Consider the following 25,364-nt stretch of genomic DNA (forward strand, 5'->3'; position numbering starts at 1 on the left):
AACGGTATATGTGCACCAAGTGTTATCCTAGATGTTTGAGGATCGCCTGTAGGTATCTGGCAGAACGTTAAATGATCATTTCTGTGAATTTCTCGAGGAGTAAAATGTTAATAATTTTGAATCTCCGACAGTAAAATGTTAATTGTTATGGTTGTAAGCTCTGTATCTCTGACAAGACGTTAAAAATACAATCTTTGACAATAAGTAAAATATACATTTCTTTGATCTCTATTAGGTTTAATAAATTCTTTATTACTTTGAATCTTTAGCAGGAAGAAAAGTAAACATTCTCTGAATTGTACATGGATAGTATAAACTCTTAATCTCGAGTAGAAATGAAATGTACATTTCACAGAATATCTAGTAAAAAAAATTATCTATACTACTATATCAAATTATTAGACTCGAATTTAGGCTTTAATACCGAGAAATCAGAAGAGTGCTGTCTTTGGTTTTATATATTTTAAACATCATTGGTACTTGAATATTACCAATTTGTTTTTATTTTTTCTCAATCAAGCTTTGCTAATTAATAATCAACGAAAATTCCTTTATAAAATCCGGAAGTCATCTTGATTTTACAATCTTGTGCATGCGCATTACATACAATATCACATTTGCCTGGATAAACTCAGAAACTATATTACAAATACGTGTAAATTTTCATTGAAAATTTGTCATATATTCTGTTCATCAAAGGAAATACGGGTAATAGATCTAACTCTAACTCAGTGCATTTAATATGAAAAATCACGAAAGTTTCGAAAATCAACATGGTTTGTAAATTCGAAGCGAGTAAAAAACGTTGGTGAAAAGTGTTGAATTCTTTATTAATATTAATAAATTTTTAGATGAAAGGTATTTACAGCCTAAAAATGGTTTGTTATGAATAATTTGACTGTTATTTTCAATGCAGCTTCATTAATTTTCTCCAAAATCGTTTAGGAGCGATTCTGCAATATTTTGCTACAGTACGAGTATATGGGAGACAGTTTAACTGTAAAGAAGGCCTGGCCCGAGACACAGTTAGATTATTCTTACTAAACAGCGTGTAGTGAAATTAATAGCATTATTGTAGGCTTAAAGCTTGGTTATGTAAATGTCAACAATACGGTGTGTCAATGTATCTATTTCGTAAATGTCCGATATCATATGCAATGTCGACCCGTGCACGCACGGGTCAAAGTCTAGTATAAAATATTAGTATTTCCCCAGCATTCAACATGATGTAAAATATACCTTAATATGAAACTCTGTCAGAATAAAGATTGAATATTATGATGATTCTACGGCTTTGAATCGCAGGCGCCTAACGTTTAAAATTTTCGTTAAATGATTTATAATTATTATTAAAGTACAAGAGGTAAATCATTAAACAAAAATATTTTAAACGTCAAATGCATGTGCTCTGAATCTCTGGAAGGAAGTAAAATGTACATAATTGTCAATAATTGTCGACAGAATTATTAAAATTTGAGTTTTATGAGGGTATCAAAAACGGTCGAGGGGGATCAAATCCAATAAAGTCCGAACGGCTTTAGGATAGATTTGATAATGCCCTGACCGTATTTGATCCCCTCATAATTCTCAAATATTGATTCTTTATTGCTTATATTATTTTCAGCAATTGTTCGATTAAATATTGAAATAGCCTGACTGGCTGGGTGTAAATTGTACGCTGCTTAATTCTATAATTCTAATTTCTGGAAGAAATTATAATTTTTGAAGTAGTAAAAGTTAAATACAAACAATTTTACAACGATATGTGATACGCAAAATGCATGGGATTTCATAGTGAACTTACTATATCTCTGAGAATGCAGTCTAATTTGTACTCGCTTCAAATTAATTGAGCTTATACATACATGTAAAGATGTATTTTGTACCATGTTGGAGTTCAATCCTCTCACTTTGGAACGTAATGGAACTCTGAAAATAAAAGAAGATTAAATGCAAAATCATGCGAGTCAAGGTAACAAAACACGAACGGCGAAGCACCTGCTTAATTAACTCGTTGGTAATTAGCACCGGACTAATACCGGATAAATCGCTGCCACTTGTCTCAAGGCACTTTCTCTGAATAGTTCCATTTTATCAGAAAATCATGATCTGAAAGGTCTTTATCGATTTTTTCATGACAAAAATCATTTTAAAAAATAGCTAGTTTTCTTCGTCTAGATATTGCAGCTTCATGGTTATCAAATGTCTTGAATTGAATTCACTATGTTCAAAACAATGATTAAAAGTAAAACAGAAATGATTTCAATATCTTCTTGACATTTATAACTATGAACGTAACATTTCAAGCTACCAAAAAATATAAATGATTGGTATACTTGAGCCACCGTTTCTCCTTATTCCCTTCCATCTGCAAGGCCGTTCACCACGGAGCGTTGGTTTATCAAGATCCAGAATCTGAACTTCGAGTAGTTCTATTCGAACACGCCTGACGATAGCGTCTTTGGTGTGTGATGGTTCCAGTCAGGGTATTGATAAGGGTGACGGTTTGTTGCGAATAGGTCCTTTTACTAAGGACGACGTCGGCACTCTCCAATCTACTGCGGATATTTAGCATCCAGATAAGGCTAACATATAGGACCCCGCCTAATACTTTACATTCTTTTAAAGGAAAGAATGTGTAAGAGGCAGTGTTACATTTACTGGTGTAAAGTTACATTTACTGGTGTTAAACAACTTTTCTGAAAAAAAAGGATACAATTGACAACCCACTGATAATGTGTGATTGCTGTACAGAGGTCACGTGATCGATTTAAGGTGGGACCTACATTTGGATGGCTTTTCCTTCCCCAGAGATGACAAGACGCGCACGAAACGGTGAATTTTTTTCCAAAATTATAATAGAATTAATGATTCGTCATTTAATTCTGAGATGCAACTTTCGAGTTATTAGAAATGATTGTAGCATAAGATCAAAAATAGTTCCATATATTACAACGTCATTTGCAAAAAAATTCTCGATCATTAAAGTGTATAATATAATGGTTTCGATTAAATCTCAAAACCTATTTTTTTTGTATACGACACAATTAAATAATTGAATTACATTCCATCATTTCATTGTCCAGTTATTCAGCGGTGCGCATTGAAAAAAACTCAATAATCTTCAGATTTTGTTTTTACAAACGGCAAATCTCGACTATTTCTTTGTCAGAATAAAACAATAAGGATTTAACATTCACCGGTCAATACACTAGCTGCTATAAGGCCAATCTGATGAACCAATAAGGGTGAAGCAAAGGAGTAGTTACATACCTGTGACATGTGACAGGTAGGTTTAGTCTTACTTAATGATCAATAATTATACTATATACAAGACGACTCGACAGGCTTAACACAATGTTCCGGAGTTCAAGCCTGTCTCTCAAACCCTCCGATATAAATTACACGTGTTCCGCAATGGGTGTGACTATAGAGGAACTTGACATTCAGGTCAGTGAGGGGATGAAGGGTGGCCCAGAGCCCCACCCCCGCAGACTCCCCAAAATACAGGTGTTTCTACACAACGGACAATACTTCACCCTCAATAACACCGAGTTACACCTGTGTCATCTACTGGAAAGGCGCGGAGAAATAAAGACTGTCCGTGTAAACATGGTTCCAAAAAGCAAAATCCCTGCAGAAGTAATCAAACTGCTGTTACCCGAGGGAGAGCGGTCCGAGAACAGTTCACATACAGACACACAAGGTAAGTGACTTCTAAACGATGCAGCCGTCGCAATATTATGCTTGTTTATTGCAACAATATGAAATGAATACCATGCAAAGGTTAACCAGCATTATATGTTGGACATTGATTGAAAGAGGGACTTAATCCTCTAACACATAGTAGACAGCAATATTGCTTTTTATGAGCATTGGGTTTCTATTTGACGACAAGACGCGCTCGCTGAATCAGTTGCTTAGTATCGTGTCCTTGTTCGGTGATTCCAATTTTTTGCAGCTTTTTATATTGATGTAGATTTCTTGATATGTCTTTTAATCCCATCTTTTATTAGGGAGCAAGGTCATGATATGAGCTGAAAAATTTCAAGTTTTATTTTTTCTTCTTCTAATGTTAACAATGCTATATTACTGAGTGTCAGTAGTCATGTAATCAAGTAATAAGAGGGCTACTGAGCTCACAATTCATTGTCGTATAAACAAGGCTCGCGCAAAGATGATAAAAATGTCAAATCGTGACCATACGCCTTTGAAATCAACTTCCATTGCATAGCGGTCACAAAAAAAAATTCATATTTCTTGTACGTTTAGATTTATTAACTTTGTTTTTTGTGTTGACTTTGTTGTTCACTTTGTTTTGTTTGTGTAATCATGTTTTATTTTTTGATGCAATAAAATGTATGTGTTCTTACGAAAGCCCATTGAGCTCATTTTCGTAGGTAAAAAAAAATTCGCGAATAAACGCGAAACTATCGCGAATAAACGCGAAACTTTCGCGAATAAACGCGCAACTTTCGCGAATTAAGGTCAGACGACACGTTCCTCGAGAATCTTTTTTGTATTCCTCGTAATAATGAGTTCTAATAAAAAATATTAATTTTATAATTATTTTAAAAATGATTAAAATTTAATTCAATGTGGTTATGTGTCTACATGGCCGAGTGGCTAGAACCGTGGCCGCTCACTGCCAGAAGCGTATGGGTTCTAAAGGTCGTGAGTTCAAATCCCCGCCCCGGCCGAGATAGAGTTCCAATATAGTGAATTTTGCTGTGCTGTATATGCATGTATTTTTATATCAGCAGTTCAAGTGTATTTTCAAGAAGATTGTACAGGAAATTGCATACTCTAGTATTTTGCAGAAATGCCTGGTAAGGTACCCTAATTTTTTGCAAGAAAGCCTGTCAAAATAGTAGTAAACCATCAACAAATTTCTGGAAAATGTTATTTAAAATTGAGGAACGTGTCGTCTGACCTTAACGCGAAACAATTATATAAATATTGTCATTTCATACATACGAAAGCCCATTGAGCTCATTTTCGTAGGTAAAAAAAATATTTTTTATCGCGAATAAACGCGTTACTGTCGTGAATAAACGCAAAACTTTCGCGATATAACGCGAAACTTTTGCAAATAGACGTGAAACTTTAATATAAATATTGTCATTTCAGACAAGAACCCCTATGAAGAACAATGACTGAAAACAAACATATTAATTATAAATGAAAAAAATAATCTTATTATCATTCACAAATTGATATAAATTCAATCGAAGGAAATCTTTAAATTCTTAGTACTGATTTTCAAAGGACATAATGGCTTCTTCCATTCTCACGGGCGTTGTATTATAGAAAATGAGGCATCAATATACTCTAATGATAACAATTTTAATTCGAATTAAAAGTTTTATTAAGTGTCATTTTAGAATTAAAAGGATTTTATTGTTCGAAACGTTATAATATATGTCATAACGCCGCGACATAAATTAACGTCTAGTTTAATATCAGAAAGATAAGTCAAGCCGTGAATTGAAATTTTTAAGCTATTGTTCAAACCTAGATTACGTAAATTCGTTCTCTAAATCTATCACATAAGTCATTTAAAAATCAGTACTAAGATTTTAAAGGTTTCCGACGGTTGAATTTATAATAATTTTAGAAGAAAAGATAATCAATGATCTGATGAATGTCTGTTCTGTTCATGGTCGGCGAACGAATGAAATATGATGCTCTAACTTATTATCTACTTTGAACACATAACATCTAAAAATGTTATGAAGTTTTATCAGATTTATTAATATCTATATGTAAAAAAAGATAATTTTTTCTTCATAAATCAACGTAACAAGGATAATACAATCATTATGAATAATAAGTATTTCATTATTTAAAACTAAAATGTATTTGTTTTCAATCATTTTTCTTCATTAGGGTTCTTGTATGAAATGACAATATTTAAATGATAGTTTCGCGAAAGTTATGCTTTATATTGCGAAAGTTACGCGTTATATCGCAAAAGTAAAGTGTTCATTCGCAAAACTAACGCGTTATAGCGCGAAAGTTTTGCGTTTATTCGCGAAAGTTACGCGTTATATCGCGAACGTTTCGCGTTTATTCGCAAAACAAACGCGTTATATCGCGAAATTTTCGCGTTTATTTCCGAAAGTAACGCGTTTATTTGCGAAAAAAATTTTTTTTTACCTACGAACATGAGCTCGATGGGCCTTCGTATGTTCTATTACTTTTGTGAATGAGATAAAATATTGGCAAAAGTAAAGTTGATCAAAATGAACATAATTTTTGTTTTAGTTTTTTATGTTATTTAGCTACATCTGTCATTTATCGACAGATTTATTAATAAGGTGCCAACATCCTTTGAACTGAATATCCAGAAAATAAACTTTAAATGAAAACAAAGGTGTGCTATGTCGGCATGGTTTTAGGGAAAGGGAACTGAAAAAAAGCAATAAATCAGGACTCAGTGTAATTCATGTCAAGTACATCTTACATTTTATTCTTTTGTACAACGCCGTGTATTATCTAGCATGTTGAATCCAAATATCAATACCAATTTTTATAAGGTAGCTTCATAATAAGCCTGTTGTGGGTTACTTCTAAGACTATAAAATATAAATAAATGTTCAGATCACATGATTCGCCACTTGTTATATCCTCAGTTCATGGATTTTTTTTACAACATACCACATGTGTATATGAAATAATTCGGACAATGACATACAGTAAAGGTCAAAGGTTACACCAGACGAACGTGTTACAAACTCTGTATGGGTCAAAGGTCTAATCAGGAAGATCTGCAACTTTAACTGCAAGTGCCAAGCGCTTTTAGTGATGTTGCCTTTTTTTGGTTTCATATGGTTTCTTACCCTCACACGAATTTTTTTGGTGAATAAAAGGGTAAGTCCACGTCCTTAGTGCACAGCATATATAATTGAGGTCAATGGTACTAAAAGGACGAGACCCCATACCTCAAGTTTATAAGTTTATCAATGTTTTGTATTTTAAAAAATGTTCTACGGTTTTGATAATTTTTAAATAACAAAATAAAATTGACACTTTCTAAAGTGTGTCAATGACACGGATTTGTTTAAAATCATTTTTCAAAACTTTACTGTCAAAAACTGTTAGCCCAGACAAGCTGAAACTTGTGTGAAAGCGTCCTCAAGTAGTGTAGATTCAAGCTTAAATTTGTTTAAAAAATTATCCCCGGGAGAAGGATGGGCCACCAAGGGGGGGGGGGGGGGGGAGAGAGAATTTTTACATATGAATAACTATATAAAGATAAAAATATTTTAAAATATTCTTTTTAAAAACCATATGGCCAGAAAGGCTGTAATTTTGGTGGAAGCATCCTCAGGTATTGTAGGTTTAAGTTTGTTCAAATTATGATCTCCAGAGGTAAGGTGAGGCCACATTTATTAATCTATAGAAAAAATCTTTAAACAAAAATAAGGAGCTCAATGTTTAACTTACGAATATGCTGAAAAATTTGAATTAAAAAATCAAAATATGAAAGCTACTAAGGTGTCTAAATATTTTGTAGTGAATACGATCTAAAGATTTTGGTGGCTATTGTTGCTCAGGTGAGCAATGTGGCTCCTGGGCTTTTTGTTTATGTAAGTGTGTCATGTTGTGAATGTTGAATTTACCGGGTGGCAGTAAAATTTACAACATGACAGTTCAATCACGACTGTTTACTCATAAAGAATAAGATAAAATGATGGTTTTAAACAATTTGAAACTAATTGAAAAATTCAGCGGAAGAGTTGTTGCAAATAGCATAACCATCACTATATATAATCATCCATAGAAAAAAAAAACATATGGACGAATTAACTGCAAAATGTTTAACGTATCACAATATTCAGAAAATTCATTGATTCTAATCAGCTACCAAAAATATGACCCTTCACGCTTAAACATCTGAACAGGCTATTTTCTGGTGTTCGCCGTATCGTCAGGTCAATTATTTACATGTACTTGTTCTTGATGCAAATAATGTTTTTAAAACAAAAGAACTGCGTAACTACAATTAATCAAAAGGCTAAGGATCAGAATATACCAAAATAGTTAAAGTCTGCACCAAATGTCAATCGTTTGATGTCCTTGCAATTGTCAAAGTCCGATGGTTACGCGAAAGTCCAATAGTCCGTTTCTACAGACGAGTCACGTCAACGTCCGATGATCGATAACGCCAAGGTCCAATGATCTGTATTCATAGGACCACTACGCTAAAGTTCGCTGTTAAAAAAAACTGCGCTTTTAAAATTATCTATTAGGCCCAAACATGCTGCAACTTAGTCAGTAATGATTTAAACTTCAGTGTCTGGTTGTTAAAACAGTAATCCTTATCAGCCGAGTATATTTTTCTTTATCCCCGATTCATTTACCCCACATTACATGTAATTATATTTTGACACATTTGATCTAACTATTGTATATGGTATTTTTTTCATCGGACCTTTATGTGTAAAAATCGCGTTTGTTATAGCAAAACATCCCTCTCAAGGGGGATGTGCGGCCATCTTGTACATTTGAGGATAAGAATGTAAACATTTCTTGAACTGGCTTGTTTCTGCCCGAAACTGGCCAAAAATGTTGCTAAAAGATAGAAAAGCAATATATATGAAGTCTAACATGTCATTTTGTTTGAAAAGTATGCCGACAAGAACAGGACAATGCCTTTTTAATCACTCAGAACAGCTGTCGAACTGCGCAGGTACAGACTTATTTTGAAGATTTGAAAGTCTGAAAAAATATGAAGGGGGTTCATTGGTGTCCTCTATACGACGTGCATGTAACAATTCGTATTATTATACTTTCATGTTAAATATTGAAATCTGATTGGTTTAGACGCAGTTGATAATCTGTTCTATTACCCTCAGCGTTAGCAACACACTTAGCAACGGGTAACACAACGAATTGTTACATGCACGTAAATCATGCGCGTACGGTTCGCCGTGGAATTCACGTCATTTCTATATAAAAGCAGTAAAACATCTATAAAATTAAGACATTCAGTATAATAAAATAAATAGTGCCTGTTTGGGAGGATAACAGTTGAAATTGAAACTCCTCGAAAACCATTGTCAACCTCCGGTTCGCGTCGGTTGACAATGGTTTTCTCGGGGTGTCAATTTCAACTGTTACCCTCCCAAACAGGCACTATTTATATAGTGTTACACTCTGCCACGTGTGTTGCTAACGCTGAAGTTAATACTATAGAACGCATTATAAACTGCGTCTAAAAGATTTCAATATTTAACATGAAAGTATGATAAAAGTACATGTAGCTTTGGTATAGAATTAAGTACAATAAATCGAATAAAGTTGTTTCTTTGAAATTGTTTATGGCTTTCCGGCTTTGTTTTGCTAATGAATTTTGAATAACAAAACATTTTCAGTTAAATTAAAGACAACATGGAAGATAACGAACTGGTAAATTATTTCAGTATTTTCAGTATGCACACATTACCTTTTCATTAACTCATTTTAAACCCACAAAAACAAAACATACATGTATATGAATGGTTTGTTCATTTTCCGAATCCTGGTCAATTTATTACATATTTTTTATTCATCATTACACGTATCCATATCTGGGTTTTACATGGATTCTCCGACTTCCTCCCAGAAAATGGATCTCCTGCATATCTATAATTGTTGAACTTAATCAGTCGTTGAAAAATAAATATAGTTCAGGAATAGCTTTATATTATAATAGTGAAAAACATCTGATGAATAATTTTCAAAAAGACCAATCAAATCATTGTTATTTGAAGTGGAAGTCCCCAGAACGACTTTTGTGGGAAATAACAATGTCATTTTGTTGTTTATTTTTCAGAGAGTTCTACTTGTGACAAATGCAGTGATGAGACCGGCTGCACGTTAGATGATATAAATACTGAGTCGTGGGTGGATACATACAAACATATGGGATCAGGGGAGGATTCAAACAGCATTCTCTCCGTTTGTTTGAACTCCGATGTCGAGAGTGGTAATTCATGGATTTTATTGTCAGATGTAGATGAACTCCGTATCCAACACAACCACACATAATTATATACATGTTTCGCTTTCTATGATTAGTAAGACAAAGCTCTTACTCATATGTATATTAAGCTCACCTAGATATTTTTATAAGCTGATTTGTTGATTTATTATACTAATAAACTCGTATCGCCACTCTCGTATTTCAGTGGATAGCATTCCTGATCTCGACCTGTCCACGTCACCAGAGAGCAGCACCAGCGCCAGCACAGAATCGGACTTGGGAGAAGACATTGAGAGCTTCGTGTGACGCGGCCTCACTTTTCCAGTCCATTGAGTATATCATATCATTATGCAAATCAAAGCCCTGCTGTGTCAGTGTATGTTTTACGAATATACTACTATCTTTTAAATGTGGTATGGATAGTTTTACATTTTTTAATTCCCAAAACTTTAAGATGACTATTTTGTATGATGGTCAAATTGCACAACGATTGTTTTTCAACATTTTTACTTCCTTGCATAACACACAACATACCATAGTGTATTTATTCTTTTTTGGAATTCATTCAATATTAACATATTCCTACATCAATAAACTTTAAATGTCATAATTTAACATTTAACAAACTGATTTCGATTTTTCTCTCCAAGTTTCTCAATAAAACTTGATGAATAAAAACTGATGCATGAGGCTGAGGACCTCTGGGTAACGGAAGTCACATTCGCCGCCTTTCTGACGCTTTCAGCGAAACAAGTCGTCTTTAGGGACACGCCCTTATAATACAAGCTCTGAGTGTCATCAAATCGCTCTAGTCTTAATGCCATTGATGCACCTCTCAACAATTCACGCTTTGTTCGACATCTAATTCTCCTTATGATGGAGTTCAAATAAATCACCAACATTTCTACTTCATTCAACTAAAATAAACATATCTACTCAATGTAACGTTATATGTTTCCTTATTCATGCACGTTACATGTTTTTACAGTAGTTTCCCTGCTCAGCGATTTGCCTAATAAATCAATAAAAGACCATATATTTGTATGTGAATGCCTTTGGCTGTGTAAGTATATTCATGTATGTACATGCATTGTTATCTTTTTGTAGTCATGTTAATACTCCTTCCGAATTTATAAATACTGGGTATTTTGTCCAAGCCAAATATGTATCTTATCTATTTTTGACACTTCATATTGATGGATACGAGATCCCAAATATAAATTAGAATAAGATTGATTATTTTGTGTCCTTACTTAGTGAAATAAGTACAATATAATACCGGTATCACGGATTAGCTGTGGTCGAGAGTTGATGACGTCATTTATGACAAATCAGATAGTAACCATGAATGTTTATTTCTCTCAAACCATATCAATAATGTACAAATGCAAGGTCAAGTCAGAAAGAGTAAAGATATCTAAATAAATCGAGCTAATATTTCTTTAACAAATATGGACACCTTTTTCATAAATCAATATCTATGGTATTAATTAGATACCAAATTTTTAAAGTATTAACATTTGTTGAGTATTTTTTATTAGTTAACTTGTTGCAGAGTTACATTTCCTAACATAATGGTATTCGTCACCCAATGAGTTTTTAATTACTAGTACATAATGAACAAATTATATAATTATCTTTCTATGTTATTCATCTTCCTGTTTCAATTGGTAATTTGTGGTTACATGTTCTAAATTTTGTAAATATGACTCTTAAATCGTTCGGATGTTTCTAAGGATATATTTCTTGTCCAAAGCTTTCTTTTAAAATTCTGTAATTCAACCATGGGATCATTATCATAACATGGATATAACAGTACCTAATAAAAGAGTAGTAACTCTTGCCATGTTGTAGCAATTCGATCGGCAAGCCAGGAAATGGAATGAAAAAATTCCATTGGTTTTTAATTATTTATGCCTTCAGTATTGTGGGAATGATAAAAGTGTTACAAGGTTTGCAAACTTAGTTGATCGGGAGCACCAACGGTTTGATTTGAATTTTGATTTTTCAACTGACATTTTTTTCATTTTAAACTTCATGAACGTTCATCCAGAACATCAATATTTTTTAACATTTTGAAATTTTTGACATCGCAAAAAATAAAGGTCATAATGTTTTGGCAAATGAAAAATAAACCTGTGTACATTTTGTTCACTAATATTTCTGAAGTTTGCTTTGTTTACAATCGACGCATAACATGCGAGTTGAATAAACCTAATCTTTGGGTGACGAAACCAAACGATTCCCTCTTCTAAACATTCCCATGATACAGTTTGGTCGAGTTTATAGTAGAGGTTGGCTCAGTGGTTCTAGATATTCAATTTTCAATAACTTTTTTTTCAGTGAGCAAATACCAATTCCCTAAAAAGATCGATTACTCTAAATGCTAGATGGAAAATGGTTTATTTCTAATGTATCTAAAAGGTTTTTCCACAGTGAAAACATTTACTTGCAGACAAATTATCATCATATTTGAACTGGAATTGGGACTGGAGATTCCAATTTTTTTCCGATGTACAAATAGTTTAGTTTACAAGAAATTGTGAAATAAATATTTAAAATAAGGAAAGACATCATCCCTAACTTGATATGTAAGAAATCAATGGCACAAAAATTTGGAATACAGTATATCTATAAAATAAATTCCAGTGTTGTGATCAGACGTTTAAGCCTTTTGAGATTTATATGTCACATGGTGTGGAGGAGGCTGCATGGTCAACAAAATACCCATTGATATACACTATTCTCTAGTAAAGAAAAATTTCGTATATTTTAGTTTAAAATCTGTAGCTTTATACATCTTTTAAAGGCGTTTAGTATAGCCTTAAATGCCCACAATCATCCCTTTTATCAGTTTTAAAAAACTTAGAAGTATTAAAATCTGTTAGTCACATATCTACTTGCGGTCCAGCGCCATCTATATGCATAAAACTCACCAAACTCGTTCCTGATCACTTTCGGTCCGATTAAGCACTTCGGTAATTTCATTACTTCAATGCGTCAATAAAGTCTAGGAATGTAGTATTTTGACTTGTACTTCGTGTTTGATTTGTGACGATACATGACGGTATTGAAGATTTCATAAATTAGACACCAGAGTTCCCTTCACAAAGGATTAAACAAATGTAATCTGGTTTTGTTTTGTTATTACGATAAAACTAAAAGTACAAAACTCTATTTTCATTTTCATTTTATTTCAAGTTCTCTTATAAATTATGATTACTCCCATGAGACAATACAACTTCAAAAATAATAGTGCACCCATCATACTGTCCTCAATTAAACCACGTGACTAAAACATAAACTATAAAGCACACAACCACGCTCCGTGATATGATAATTTCACAGACGTCTGTTATATATTATGACACAATAAGGCATCATTCGGCTTGGAATGTAACCAGAACAATTAGAATTCACATAAAGGAATGTATTCCTTGGCGGACAAGAAAGTCCGGTATTCAATAATATGTCATGTTATGGTGGATCCCCCATTCCAAAATCTTGTTCGGATGAAACTGCGAAACAACCATGTTTTACATAAGGGTCATTGTGAAAATCGAAGAAAATAAATTAAAAACAATTTGTTCTTGCAATCTTCATTAATCTCGTTTGCTATTACCATGCGTCAAAGAAACATTATTGAATTGATTTACGGGGTCGTGAATCCAGGAACGCCAATCCTATTACCCTATGAATGCAACAGATCCCTGGGATCTAAATAGTCATGATTTTTGCAGTTCATCAAATGAACGCCAGCACCGCGTATACAAAGACAGATATATCCTCAATATGGCGACTCTTTTGTTACATAATATGCAATGATATAGAGGGAAAAAAATTAATACAGTTAAATTACAACAAAAAACAGAGGTTTTCAATATCACTCCATCGTTTGATTAAGAATGACGATGACCAAAGTTTGTAAACTTCCTCACGTAATACCTGTATTCCAGTCAGTTCACAAAGTCCTGTCGGTGAACTGATGGATTAATAATCAACAAATCTATCATATACAAAGCGAGGTTTACTTTGGTTCACACCTCTTTGATATTGGTTCAGGACGACTTGAGTGGTCCGTTACCAGTACAATAGTCAAGAATCTATGAACATTAGGCACTCAATCAGTACCTCTTTGTCACGTGACGAGGCCGTTAACGACACTAATTTCGTAAGCACTATTTTTAGGACTTGCATCTCGACCAGCACAGGCTTTGCTGTACCCGTATGTTTCTGGTCCTCGGAATCCAATTAACTGTATTAAGAATTCCGTTAATATCAACATTGATTGTCAGGTTTAGAAGAAGTCGTCCACTATAACATTTTCCACTTCTATCCCCTTCTCCAAACACTTGGCGATTTCTTTTAGGATGAGCACAACACGGCGGTCCAACGCAATCAAATGTGGCTCTAAAAGGATCGGGCGTAAACTGTCTTTGTTCAGTGATTTTCTCAAAGAATTGCTCAGTTTTTCAGGTCCAAGGTAAAACTTGGACAATTTGATGAAGGTAGAATACCTTATAACACAACACTGGTATAACGGCGCTAAAATTGAAAGGTCATCTTTGTGCGACTTTCCAAACCTGAAAAGCATAAGTAAAAACGTTTATACAAGATCACTAAAATCAAACATTTGTGGAGATACCAGTAGTTTTGTTTTATTTTATAAATGTGTATAGTTTGATAGTTTATTAGATTATTAACTAGTATATACAGTAGTATATTGAGAGAGAGAGAGAGAGAGAGAGAGAGAGAGAGAGAGACTCACGCTCTGCCATTGTCAAGGTGCATGTGGAAAGTGACGTTTCCAAAATCCCTGAACGTCTCGTAGTGGTGACGATCCAGATTTCCTACAGTCAAACAATTCATTGTTTTAAACGTGCAGTGATTGTCAATCTATATAGGTGCATTTTTAAGGAATAAATCCTGAATTCACATCGAAGGCTTTATTAGACCTATCCATCACTGGGTTTCGTCATATCTGAAGACTATTGACTTATTGAAATGTCTGTAATCTATATCATAAGATGATGCATGGCTGTAACATGCTTCCCTTAAAATGGAATGTAAACTAAAGTCAGAAAAAAATGTTTTGTTTTGTAAATACATGTATGCGTATGTTGAGTTATGTGGAGTTACGAACATTATAATTATATACTGAAGGAACACTTATTGATCACAGTAGACAAATTTTACAATAGGTTTCTCTAAAAGAGGAAAATGTTTTAAGCTTTGTACATTTGAGTCGATCAATCGATCCAACACATCTGTTTATTTCTCACTTATTAATCTTTTAGAATGAATGTGAGTAGATATAAATGTTCACTCTGTAATGGATGCTGCAAGAAGACCAAGGGACCAGCAAGGCTTTCGGTACAAGGCAATTTTGCAATATCAAAAAATAATAGATGACCTTCATTAGTATCTAGAATCAAAGATAAATAATCGAAACCAATTCTCCCGTACACAGGAAGTCGCGGCAGGCGTTGACTGACAGAGTAAGCTGTAATTAACCCACGACTCCGCCATGACAGAGATATTACTCCTGCTACCCAACACCAAACCGAAAGTCCCATAAGCAGTAATAACTTGGCTTTTGCGTCGTGTTAAAATATTAAAGGACACAAAAAAACGTAGACTATCGTCTTCAACTCCAGTGCCAGGGGCAGAAAACGTTTTCAAATATAGAAAACTATTGAACAAGATTCCGATATATTCCGTTATAAGATCAATTCTCCGTTTTAATCTTTTAAATTTTACCTGTTAAGAAGTCGAATATATGCATGTCGATCAGATCTTGGAGTCTGCGTTCGTTGTTGTACGGCGGCTTGGTCCTGACCTTGTCACAAAGGTCATCGTACACTTCCCAGTATGCTTTGCGGTGTTTGCTGTAGGACCTCTTCCATGGGTTCCGCCATGTTTTTCTCCTGCCAATTTTTTCAGGCGGTAGAAACGTTGCTAGGGACGCTTCCACTGTGTCCGGGTTACCACAAATAGCATGGCCAGTGTCACAGTAGTATGAACAGCTTCCGTGGAAACACACGTTATTGGCTAAAGGAAAAAATAACAAAGCTTGATTTATTAAACCAATAGAACTTCATTAGGTTGTCCACTACGCCTTGAAAAAAATTCCCACATCAGTAGAGAATTACTTAATTATGATTATTAACGTGGTGATGCATTAGAAGTATATAAGTCAAATATGTGGGGAAAAAATATGCAACTTTGGATAATTTTTTTTTTTAATTTCATTCAGTAAATGTGAACAGAAGCCCAAGGCGGATTTGAACTCATATTCTGTGGTTCACAAGCCCGATAATTTAACCACTGAGCTATGAAATATGATTGTATGAAATATACAATCAAAGCGATTGATAAAACAATTCAACAAAACATTGAAATCGCCGTCTTGTGACGTAGTGCCTTTAAAAGTAGTGAGGTACCTTAAATAATCATAAGGACGTACGATATAAAAAGAGGGTATAAATCATACAGATTCATGTAATTTTTGATCCAAATTGATTTCTGCATGATTAATTTGTTGTAAATATATGAATATTTTGAGGATTTTAATATTTGCACAATTTTTGGGCAATTTAAATTAATGTCGATGCAAAAGAATTGATTAGCAAGACTAAAGCTTTAGAAGAAAATTGTCTGAAAAATACGTGTACACAGCGATAATAAATTAGGTTTACTCTTTTTTTTTCATATTGAATAAATGACTGTAGCAAGGTTTTTTCTTAGTTTCGTTTCGTTTTGTAAATGATTTTTTTTTTCGCCATTGTTTTTTGCACTTACCGGGTGAGATAAAAAAGGTTTTGGCGAGTTTTCGATCAGCCAGTCTTTTGATTTCGTATGTCATGTTGAAGCGCCGACCCGCCACTGGGGGCACCCTGTAAAAGGCCAGGATTCTGAAAGAGAGAGGACAAACGTTCAAAGGCTCTAACAATAAACAAGGCAGCATTGAAGCTAGACAGAAAGTCGAGGCCTCGTTTGTGTTAAAATACATGAAATGTCTAAACATTTAACGTCCGCCACAATGTCAAATTTCTTGTAGACTAATATTGCTCACGCCCCTATGTTGTTGTCATTATATCATCTTCTGATAAAGATTTTACTAAATCTAAAATAGTTATAGAACTTCTGATCTTTATAATACTCGAATGTCATCAAACGTTGAGAGCAATGATGATAAATTACACAGAATGGGTAAGTAAACCTCTTTATGAAAAACCTCACCAAAACTTCAAATAAAGGGAACTGTTGACGACATCAAACAAATAATATCATTGGAAAAATTAAACTTTCTATTCTGAACATCCAGGAGCAAGTCTGCTGTCCAGCCTAAACTATTTATTATTACTATTCGCGTATTGAATACCAATTACACTTTGTAGTTTACATGATCATCCACTATTTCTACCACTTTTTGTATTATCACTATTTTTTTCTCTTACTTATGCTTTTTGACACATGTATTACTATATTGTATAATAACATTATATATAATTTATTAGATCCTTGACATTACAATTCAACACAAATAACACAAATTTTACCTCATGTACCATTGTATGTAAATGGTTTGAGAGAGTAAATTGAAAAAGAAAATACTTTGAAATGGGCGTCATTACATAAAATAGCAATCACTTGTTATTAATTTCAAACACACAATGTGCTCATTGTCAAAATGTGTTTATTGTCAAAAGATCGACACAAGCCTGGATAAACCCAAAGATAGAACAGAACGAAGAGTGCTCACCTGTCCAAATGGAAGGCCCCTATCTCAGCGTAATGTCGCTCATAGTCACTGAAGTAGAAATGGTTCGGTAGAGTTTCAACCTCTCTTGGAAATCTGGAAGTAGTCAAGTCAGAAATCAAAATGAGATAACGGTAGAATAATTCTACCACTTGTCGGAAGGCTTTAGAAAGTGTTCTAGAAGTCACAGACACCCTTCCCCAACCTGTAATGTTTAGCGAGTATTCAATTTTTTTTATGTCAAATCAAATTAATCTCAGGATGATTGTACAATCATGAAAATAAACAATATACACAATAAATAAATATACAAGAGGGAAAGAGTTGCATGAAAAAACTAAATGATAAAGTATAAAGATTGCATAAACCATGTACGAGTAAATCGCTATTAATGTGTTAGGAACATGGCAGAACATCGGTGTTTCAGTCGCCAACCATGCCTATCAATTATTTTGTTTCATTAACATCTTCAGCACATGCATTTTAATTATTTCCATTCATTAAGACTATGGCAAGTTTGACTGTCGCGCAGTAAGGCAATTACAAAACTCATAAAAAAATGTCTGCGGACAATAAACACAATATTTGAAAGAACCCAAGTGAACCGAGGAGCTTTGAGGTGTGCAACTGCCGCCTCTCTGCTCGAGAGATTGGAATAATTGGGTAACATCGTGCATGTAGGGAGTTTGTGATGTAATCAGGCTCCTGCCGCCCCATCAAATACATCCGATGCGGCTGCAGTGCTATATAATTAATATTAAGTCAGCCTGCCGAGCAGGCTTGATCAAATCCGGAATATCTCATCTTACCCAGTCCCAGGTGTGTGCTCAGAGTTCACAGAATCCTCTTGAATTTTTAAATGTATACTTTGATGGTATTTTAAACCCTAAATTATTTCCGGGGAAAACACTTCAATTACAATTTTGGGGGGTAATTCTGTCGGATATATAGATCAGTATACAACAAAAATATGGCCTCTGGTTTAAATACATTAATATTTTATAAGTACGATTCGCAGACATTTTCATATTTTTTGTACGTAAGATTGTCTTACATTTGGTACAAATAAATCTTTTCATTCAACACTTGGGTTGTCACCTTTCATGGGGTATGACTATGATAGCTTTCGCCCATCTTATCGGGGGTATTCTGGGTTTGTCCCAGGCTTCTCTGTTTATGCTGTACGAGGGTTGATCCAAAAGTAATGTCACAGATGCGTTAAAATAGTGAAAAATCGTCGGAGGGTAATAAACTTTGAAATGACTTTTTTAAGTAAGATCTAAAAATTCAAAAGCAAAAATGATAATTAATTTTGAAGAAAACATTTTATAGAGTGTGAGGTGAGGAATTACGTACAGTACTCGGCGCGTCATTGCGCGACGTCATTTCTGGATTCTTGGCGTTAAGTTTAAAATTCATAATTTAGCCCATGCATAACAAAATTGGCCATGATGCATTATTCACAATCTTTATCGTTTAATTTTTCATTTGATAAATATTTACTCTTTTCGAGTTCGATAGTTTAGTGTACATGTATTTGGCTTTTTTTTTTACCTTGCGCTCAGTTTAATCGTTAATTCTCCTAAAGAGCGTAGGTTAAACACATATTCTTAGCGTAACTTAAGTATTTTTTTATGGGTTTCTTTTCTTACACTTAAGTACTGTCTAAGTATCTTTATGAATCCCAGCCCTGGTTATCTAATTAATTATTCAGCAAGACATATTCTTTCAAAATACCATTTGAACTACATTAAGGATACTCTCTCTCTCTCTCTCTCTCTCTCTCTCTCTCTCTCTCTCTCTCTCTCTCTCTGTTCATAAGTAAATTTTAATACATTTCAAGTGATTTTTATCTATCGAAGCAAGAACGGGATCGTAAAAGTACATTTTATCTCTCTTCGCATATCCGGTCTTATTGTCCCTTGATCAAGAGACAAAATGCATCGTTAAACGAGACCTTAATTGTTGATGCATTAACATTTGCATCTTTCTACAGTACAGCGCCCATGATAAGTGCGGTACATTTATGATTGTGTGACATTACTTTGGTATCAACTCTTCCAATTCTTTATTCACTCAAGACCAGTTCACTGGAATTTGAGGTTCAAAATCATTATATATTATACAAATGTACACGAATACAGTCAAGGATCACATGTACAGTAGAAGTAATAATGACAAAAAAGGTTAAAATCACAATACAATAGGTTGTTAAAGATGGTTTCTGGAAGAACAGACTTTCAAAATTTTCTTAATAAATATTGACAAGTTTTTTAGTTTTTCTACATTAAAAGTATTCATGAGCTCGTTAAATTTTATAATATTTGGGTTTTCATAATATCTCTTGGGTAAAAACATTTTTCTGTTTTGATTATTGTACTTTTAACTTTTAAAAACTTTTATCAATAATCTTGACCGTCAAATGCGAGCTTTTTGCCGGAGTAACATTAAAAATAAATCACAATTGTCTACACTTCACAGTCAAAAACAGTGTTTGATACTGGTTGTGCTGGTTGTATAAGATTTGTATATTACCTCATGGGCTTAAACAGAGCTTGGCCTTCGTCCTGAAAAGTTATGATCAATTTCAGCTGTGTACCGCCATCTTTCTGCTCTGAAACAAGAGACACATAGAATTCCGCTGGTATTATTGTTTGTGCGGCTCCGGGTACCATGGTTATCACAAAATTTCATTTGAGAATTGTCTTTTATTCATTGTCATAGTAATAGTATCAACATAGTATACTTCTGTGAAAAAATCATTTGGAAATTGTTTCATCTGTCGAGGTCACAAGATGACCCGGAAGTACATACCAACGTCGATAACGGTTTCCTGCTCCATGTCCGCCATTAGACCGTCCACGGCGGGGTCATCGGGCTCGTACATGAAATACTGGTTGATTCCCCGCTGGTATTTCTCCCAGTTGGCGGACCCGCCTCTGTAAGAATAAGCATATTTCTGAGTCCCATTGAGTTGACAATAGTCTTATGGGCCACATCGCTCACCAGAGCAACAATAGACATGACAAATTCAGCTTAATGAAGTCATGATACAAACTATCTGGACAATGTAGTATAATACATGTAGATCCTGTATAAATAAAAATTCATTTTTCCCCTGGATGTTCTTATGTTTATAATCAAGTCCCTTTACTAACAGGATGATTTTATAGTTATATCACATGTTGAGCATTGAACTTCACAAAAAAGATCCTAAACAATTGTATATATATATGGGATATAAACCTACATCAACTTTGAACCCCTTGTGAGGCCCAAAAATAATATAGGGGCCAAAGTCTAAACAATTTTAAAGAATCAGCAATATATCAAAATGCTTGCATATATAAAATTTAAATTATATATCATAACATTTCATTTTTTGTGAATAATTAAAATGTTTTCCTTTGTAAAATTGAATCCTAAATGTGCCCCCCCCCCTACTCCTCAAAATTTTAATTTAAACTAATTTACATTATCTGGGATGCGTTCAGATTGTGGCCGGCCCCTCCCTATCCCTGGGGTCATGAATTTTACAACTTGGAATCTAAACTACCTGAGTATACTTCCACTTATGTTTCAGCTTTCCTGACAGAACGGTTCTTAAGAAGAATATTTTTGAAAATTTCTCAAATGTTTTCAATAGTTCACAACTTTGAACCCCACTGCCTAAGGGTATTTGTTCCAAGTTTGGTTGAAATTGGCCCAGTATTTCGGGAGAAGATGTGATACGGACGGATGGACAGATGGACGTCAGACAAAATGTGATCAGAAGAGCTCACTTGAGCTTTTAGCTCAGGTGTACTAAAAACTACTGTACTTAGAGAAAACGTGTATCTGAAGGCGTGACAGTCACTGGACAGTCTGTTCATCAAAGCCCTTAATTAACTGCTGAGTTATCAATTAAAGAAAATCCATATTTCTATATTTTTCTTTTCTTTTCTTTTCTTTTTGATAAATGAGACGATGTCTAAAACACAGAATAATTGAATAAATTTCAATTGATTTGGTGTATACTAACAAAACAGTAATCAAGTTTACGATGTGTTATTGTCAATAAAAATATGGGAAAGGGTTCTTATAATAAAACAATAAACATTTTTCTAGTCAATTGCATCGTTTATGAAATTTGTAATAAAAGACGGTCATATTATTTCTTAAAACAGAATTAATTCGCCGATTAAGTTTAGAGAAAGCTCATGAATTATTTAAGGACCTTATATTCATTTCGTACGTAATACTAAAAAAATTCATAATTCATATAAACAGCTGACGCATTCAGGTCAAATGCACAATTCGTCATTTAGTTTGGAACTTCTTAATCAGAGTTTCTTCTATGCCATAAGAATGCACTAAGAAAAATGGACCGATTTGAACATATTTTACTTTTTTATTGATCATAAAAAATATAGTTTTGACGACCAACTTCCGCTCCGGAATAATAGAAAAACAGCTTGTTCGAATTTCTTTTTTAATGAGTTGACAAATATAGTCAATTTTGTCATACTTTCAGTGAAACTATATAATCAAAAATTTGAATATGATTTACAGTGGATATAGATACTGCCTCCCCCCCCCCCCCCCCCCAATATACAAACATACACATGCACACACTCGCAACAACAACAAATCGCGGGATATAGCCGGCTCTTCTAAAACAATTATCGGTGTCATCCGTCAAGAAAAGACCAGAGGACGACACACAGACAGAAGACAAATGTCTCCGGTGAGGATGGCCCGCAGCCAGCCGCCATTCAAACACCGAGCTCTTTCTGTGGTGTCAACTCCAGTGCTTGGGGAAACAGTTTTGCGCGCCTTTGTACAAACGTGGTATTGGCAGTTTATGGTAGTTTATCTCATATGAACTTTTTAAAGACGAACTAATTAATTATGCAAAATATTAGTGAAGAGTTATTTCTGTTCTCAAACTGCGCGACTTTAAGACAGGGGAATCATTTTTTATTTCATAAAGTGGAATACGTAATTATCCTAAGACGCGAGTTCTTCCACTGAAAATAACTACGGCATTCTAAATATCCTAAAGAAAGCACATTAGAAAGGGATGGTTTCCTCCGAAATAATGACATTACCATACACAATGCGCCACCGTGTCAATTCTGCACATTCTGATAAAGCAGGGAATCTACATTTGTTTCGGTTGAATGGAACCTGTCAATTTACAAAACATGTTCCCCAAGTCTTCAATTATGACCTGTAACTATCACTGCATAATAGGTTAATAAATACTAAATAAGTTGTTCCTGCATGAATGTTGACATAAAATGGACAATAACATCTTGAAGCATCGTTTCCTCAAGGCTAAGAGGTTTCCCGTGTCTCTGTCCCATCAAAGGCTGTGCATACCGCAATTACAAGTGGGGGACGAGGGTGTCCCACCAAATGTTAAAATCAGAAGGGGCATCATTTCCAACCAACCGCGGATCCCATCTAGGCATCTTATCGAAAGTCGCATAATGGATTAATGGAATTAATGACGGGGATGTTTTGTACGCGTTAAATAAGGGCCCTTCTCCCCGTTATTGCCTGCACTTTTCGGTTCTGTGGATCGATCATACACCATTGCCTATTCGTATATCGACTTTGATTTCGCTCGTTTGTACAGTACAAACAGAAGTTCTCACCGATAATTACACATCAATAATTTAAAACGCAAAACTTTCTAAAACAACACTTACGTAAATGTGTTGAACTGGAGAAATAGTTTACTTAACATGTAGATTGAAAATTTTAATCTAAAATGATATTTAAGGAGAAAAAATAAGCGAGAAAGAAAAGGTGGGGGGAATTCCAATTAGAGTGATTTAGCGCAGTGTAAGAGTTAGATTTATTGTCGGAATCAGACGACTGAACAACATGAAAAAGCGGATAGGGCAATTCATTCATATGATCTGGATGAGTTGTTTAACATCTTTAATTAGCCGAAAGATTACAAATCGCTGTTTTCTATTACTAATGTGTAATATGTATATTTACTATTAAGGGATTTTCTGATATGACCTAAGGTCTTCTAGTCGGTCCCTCCTCTCGATGAATCAACACACGACGGGTTTACCTGCTGTACAAATAGCGCTACAAAAATGTCATTCCAAAACTCACCGGCAATTAGACAGAACTATCAGACCCCACCAACAAACAACACTCAGATAGAGCTCCTTACCCGCCGTTCTCGGAGTCGGTGTACCCCGGCAAATAAATGCCCTTCTTATGGTTGCGTTTCTTGATATTCCACAACACTGACTCGTAGGGAGTCACACGAAGTTCTTCCATGTCAAACATTTTGGGGTGGGTCCTACCCAGCTTCTTCAGCATGTCGTCCACGGCGGCGTCGCTGAATTTTTCGGGTTTTTGATCGTGGGCCTTGATGACCTCTCTCCCCGCGGACTGCGCCCTCTCCCCCTCCACCATCTCCGGACTGAATTCATCACTTGTGTAGTTACTTTTGTTTAACCTTTTCCGAAGCGCCGAGAAATGGGCTTCCGTATCCACAATCCTTGGAATCAGTTTCCGTATATGAGGGGAAGGTTTCGTGTATTCTATAATTCGAGGTAAAGTGTTCAACAAATACATACAAGTCCCTATAAATGAGAGGCCCAAGATGGACCCTAACACTCGGTACTTTAGCTTCATGGTGGCAGCGACCACCAGATTATCGTTCGTCACTTAATTCCAGAGGCACTCTTCTCCGAGATAGAGACCATGCTCCTGTATCCGGGACTCTGACGACGACATTCCACCTGTCACTCAGGCTATGCAGCGAATAGACTAACGCCCTCTCCGCGTAGCGGCTTCTACTTATAAATTGCCTCACGAATTCTGTTTCCTTAATTATATTCAAGTCTCACGTAAATCCAGTCAGTTATGAAGAATAATAAATAAAACTTGTACACTAAAAAACACACAAATGAAACACAGGTAAATACGAGAAGTTGATAGATTTAAACAAACCACTTTTCCTTTCGAATGAGTTTAGAGATGGAGAATTAGTGAAAGCATCGTTACACCTCAACACGCGCTATTTAACTCCTGTTGTTTAAGCCTTGCGGTCGATTGAATATACCAATGTGACGAATGCATTCGCCACGACCCCAAAGGTCGATTCTCCTTACATACCTGCCATAAACGTCAAATATATTCAGTAATGAATATTACATACACTGCTGGAATCAATACAAAGTATAACAATATTGGATAGACATCAGCATTTTTCACACTTTCTCGCAGACTCCTGTTGTAAGGTTTCGCAATCTTCTAAGCAGTGTTGTTGGCGTCAGAGAATGACGACAAGTTTCCGATGTGTGGACACAATAATCATGCCGCATAATCCCTACAAATGGTGAAAAACAATAGGTATATTCTGCCCCAGGGGGTCGGTCACAACACGTGTAAAGACGGCCCTCGTGATGCCTACACAGAGCATCTACTACAGGCCTCTGTAGTCCGCGCAATCCATATGACAACGCATGTCAATCCGTTGTCTGGTCTACGTTAACATGTTGTGTGTACTCACCCCGACCACCCCCGCAACATGTACCTTACCCATCCAACTACAGTCCCGGTATATGATAAATTACTTCAGCGAGTTTTACAAAAACAACCACAAAAACTCCTAGC

The 25,364-nt window shown here is 34.9% G+C and overlaps 2 protein-coding genes across 2 annotated transcripts; one reads left to right on the forward strand and one right to left on the reverse strand.

Annotated features, from left to right (window-relative positions):
* The first annotated feature begins 3,175 nt into the window (after nucleotides 1-3,175).
* On the forward strand, nucleotides 3,176-11,226 carry LOC105325604 (uncharacterized). Its single transcript, XM_011425237.4, has 3 exons — nucleotides 3,176-3,706; nucleotides 9,821-9,973; nucleotides 10,176-11,226. The coding sequence occupies exons 1-3, from the start codon at nucleotides 3,358-3,360 to the stop codon at nucleotides 10,274-10,276; spliced, it is 603 nt and encodes a 200-aa protein (XP_011423539.3). The 5' UTR covers nucleotides 3,176-3,357; the 3' UTR covers nucleotides 10,277-11,226.
* A 1,917-nt stretch (nucleotides 11,227-13,143) lies between these two features.
* LOC105325605 (extracellular serine/threonine protein kinase FAM20C) lies at nucleotides 13,144-25,320 on the reverse strand. Its single transcript, XM_011425238.4, has 8 exons — nucleotides 23,911-25,320; nucleotides 20,547-20,671; nucleotides 20,268-20,346; nucleotides 17,736-17,828; nucleotides 16,772-16,884; nucleotides 15,731-16,021; nucleotides 14,739-14,820; nucleotides 13,144-14,553 (listed from the first exon to the last, which is right to left on the reverse strand). The coding sequence occupies exons 1-8, from the start codon at nucleotides 24,378-24,380 to the stop codon at nucleotides 14,268-14,270; spliced, it is 1,539 nt and encodes a 512-aa protein (XP_011423540.3). The 5' UTR covers nucleotides 24,381-25,320; the 3' UTR covers nucleotides 13,144-14,267.
* Nucleotides 25,321-25,364: the final 44 nt, after the last annotated feature.

The sequence above is a fragment of the Magallana gigas genome, chromosome 7 (assembly GCF_963853765.1).
Source record: "Magallana gigas chromosome 7, xbMagGiga1.1, whole genome shotgun sequence".
NCBI classification, from domain to species: domain Eukaryota; kingdom Metazoa; phylum Mollusca; class Bivalvia; order Ostreida; family Ostreidae; genus Magallana; species Magallana gigas.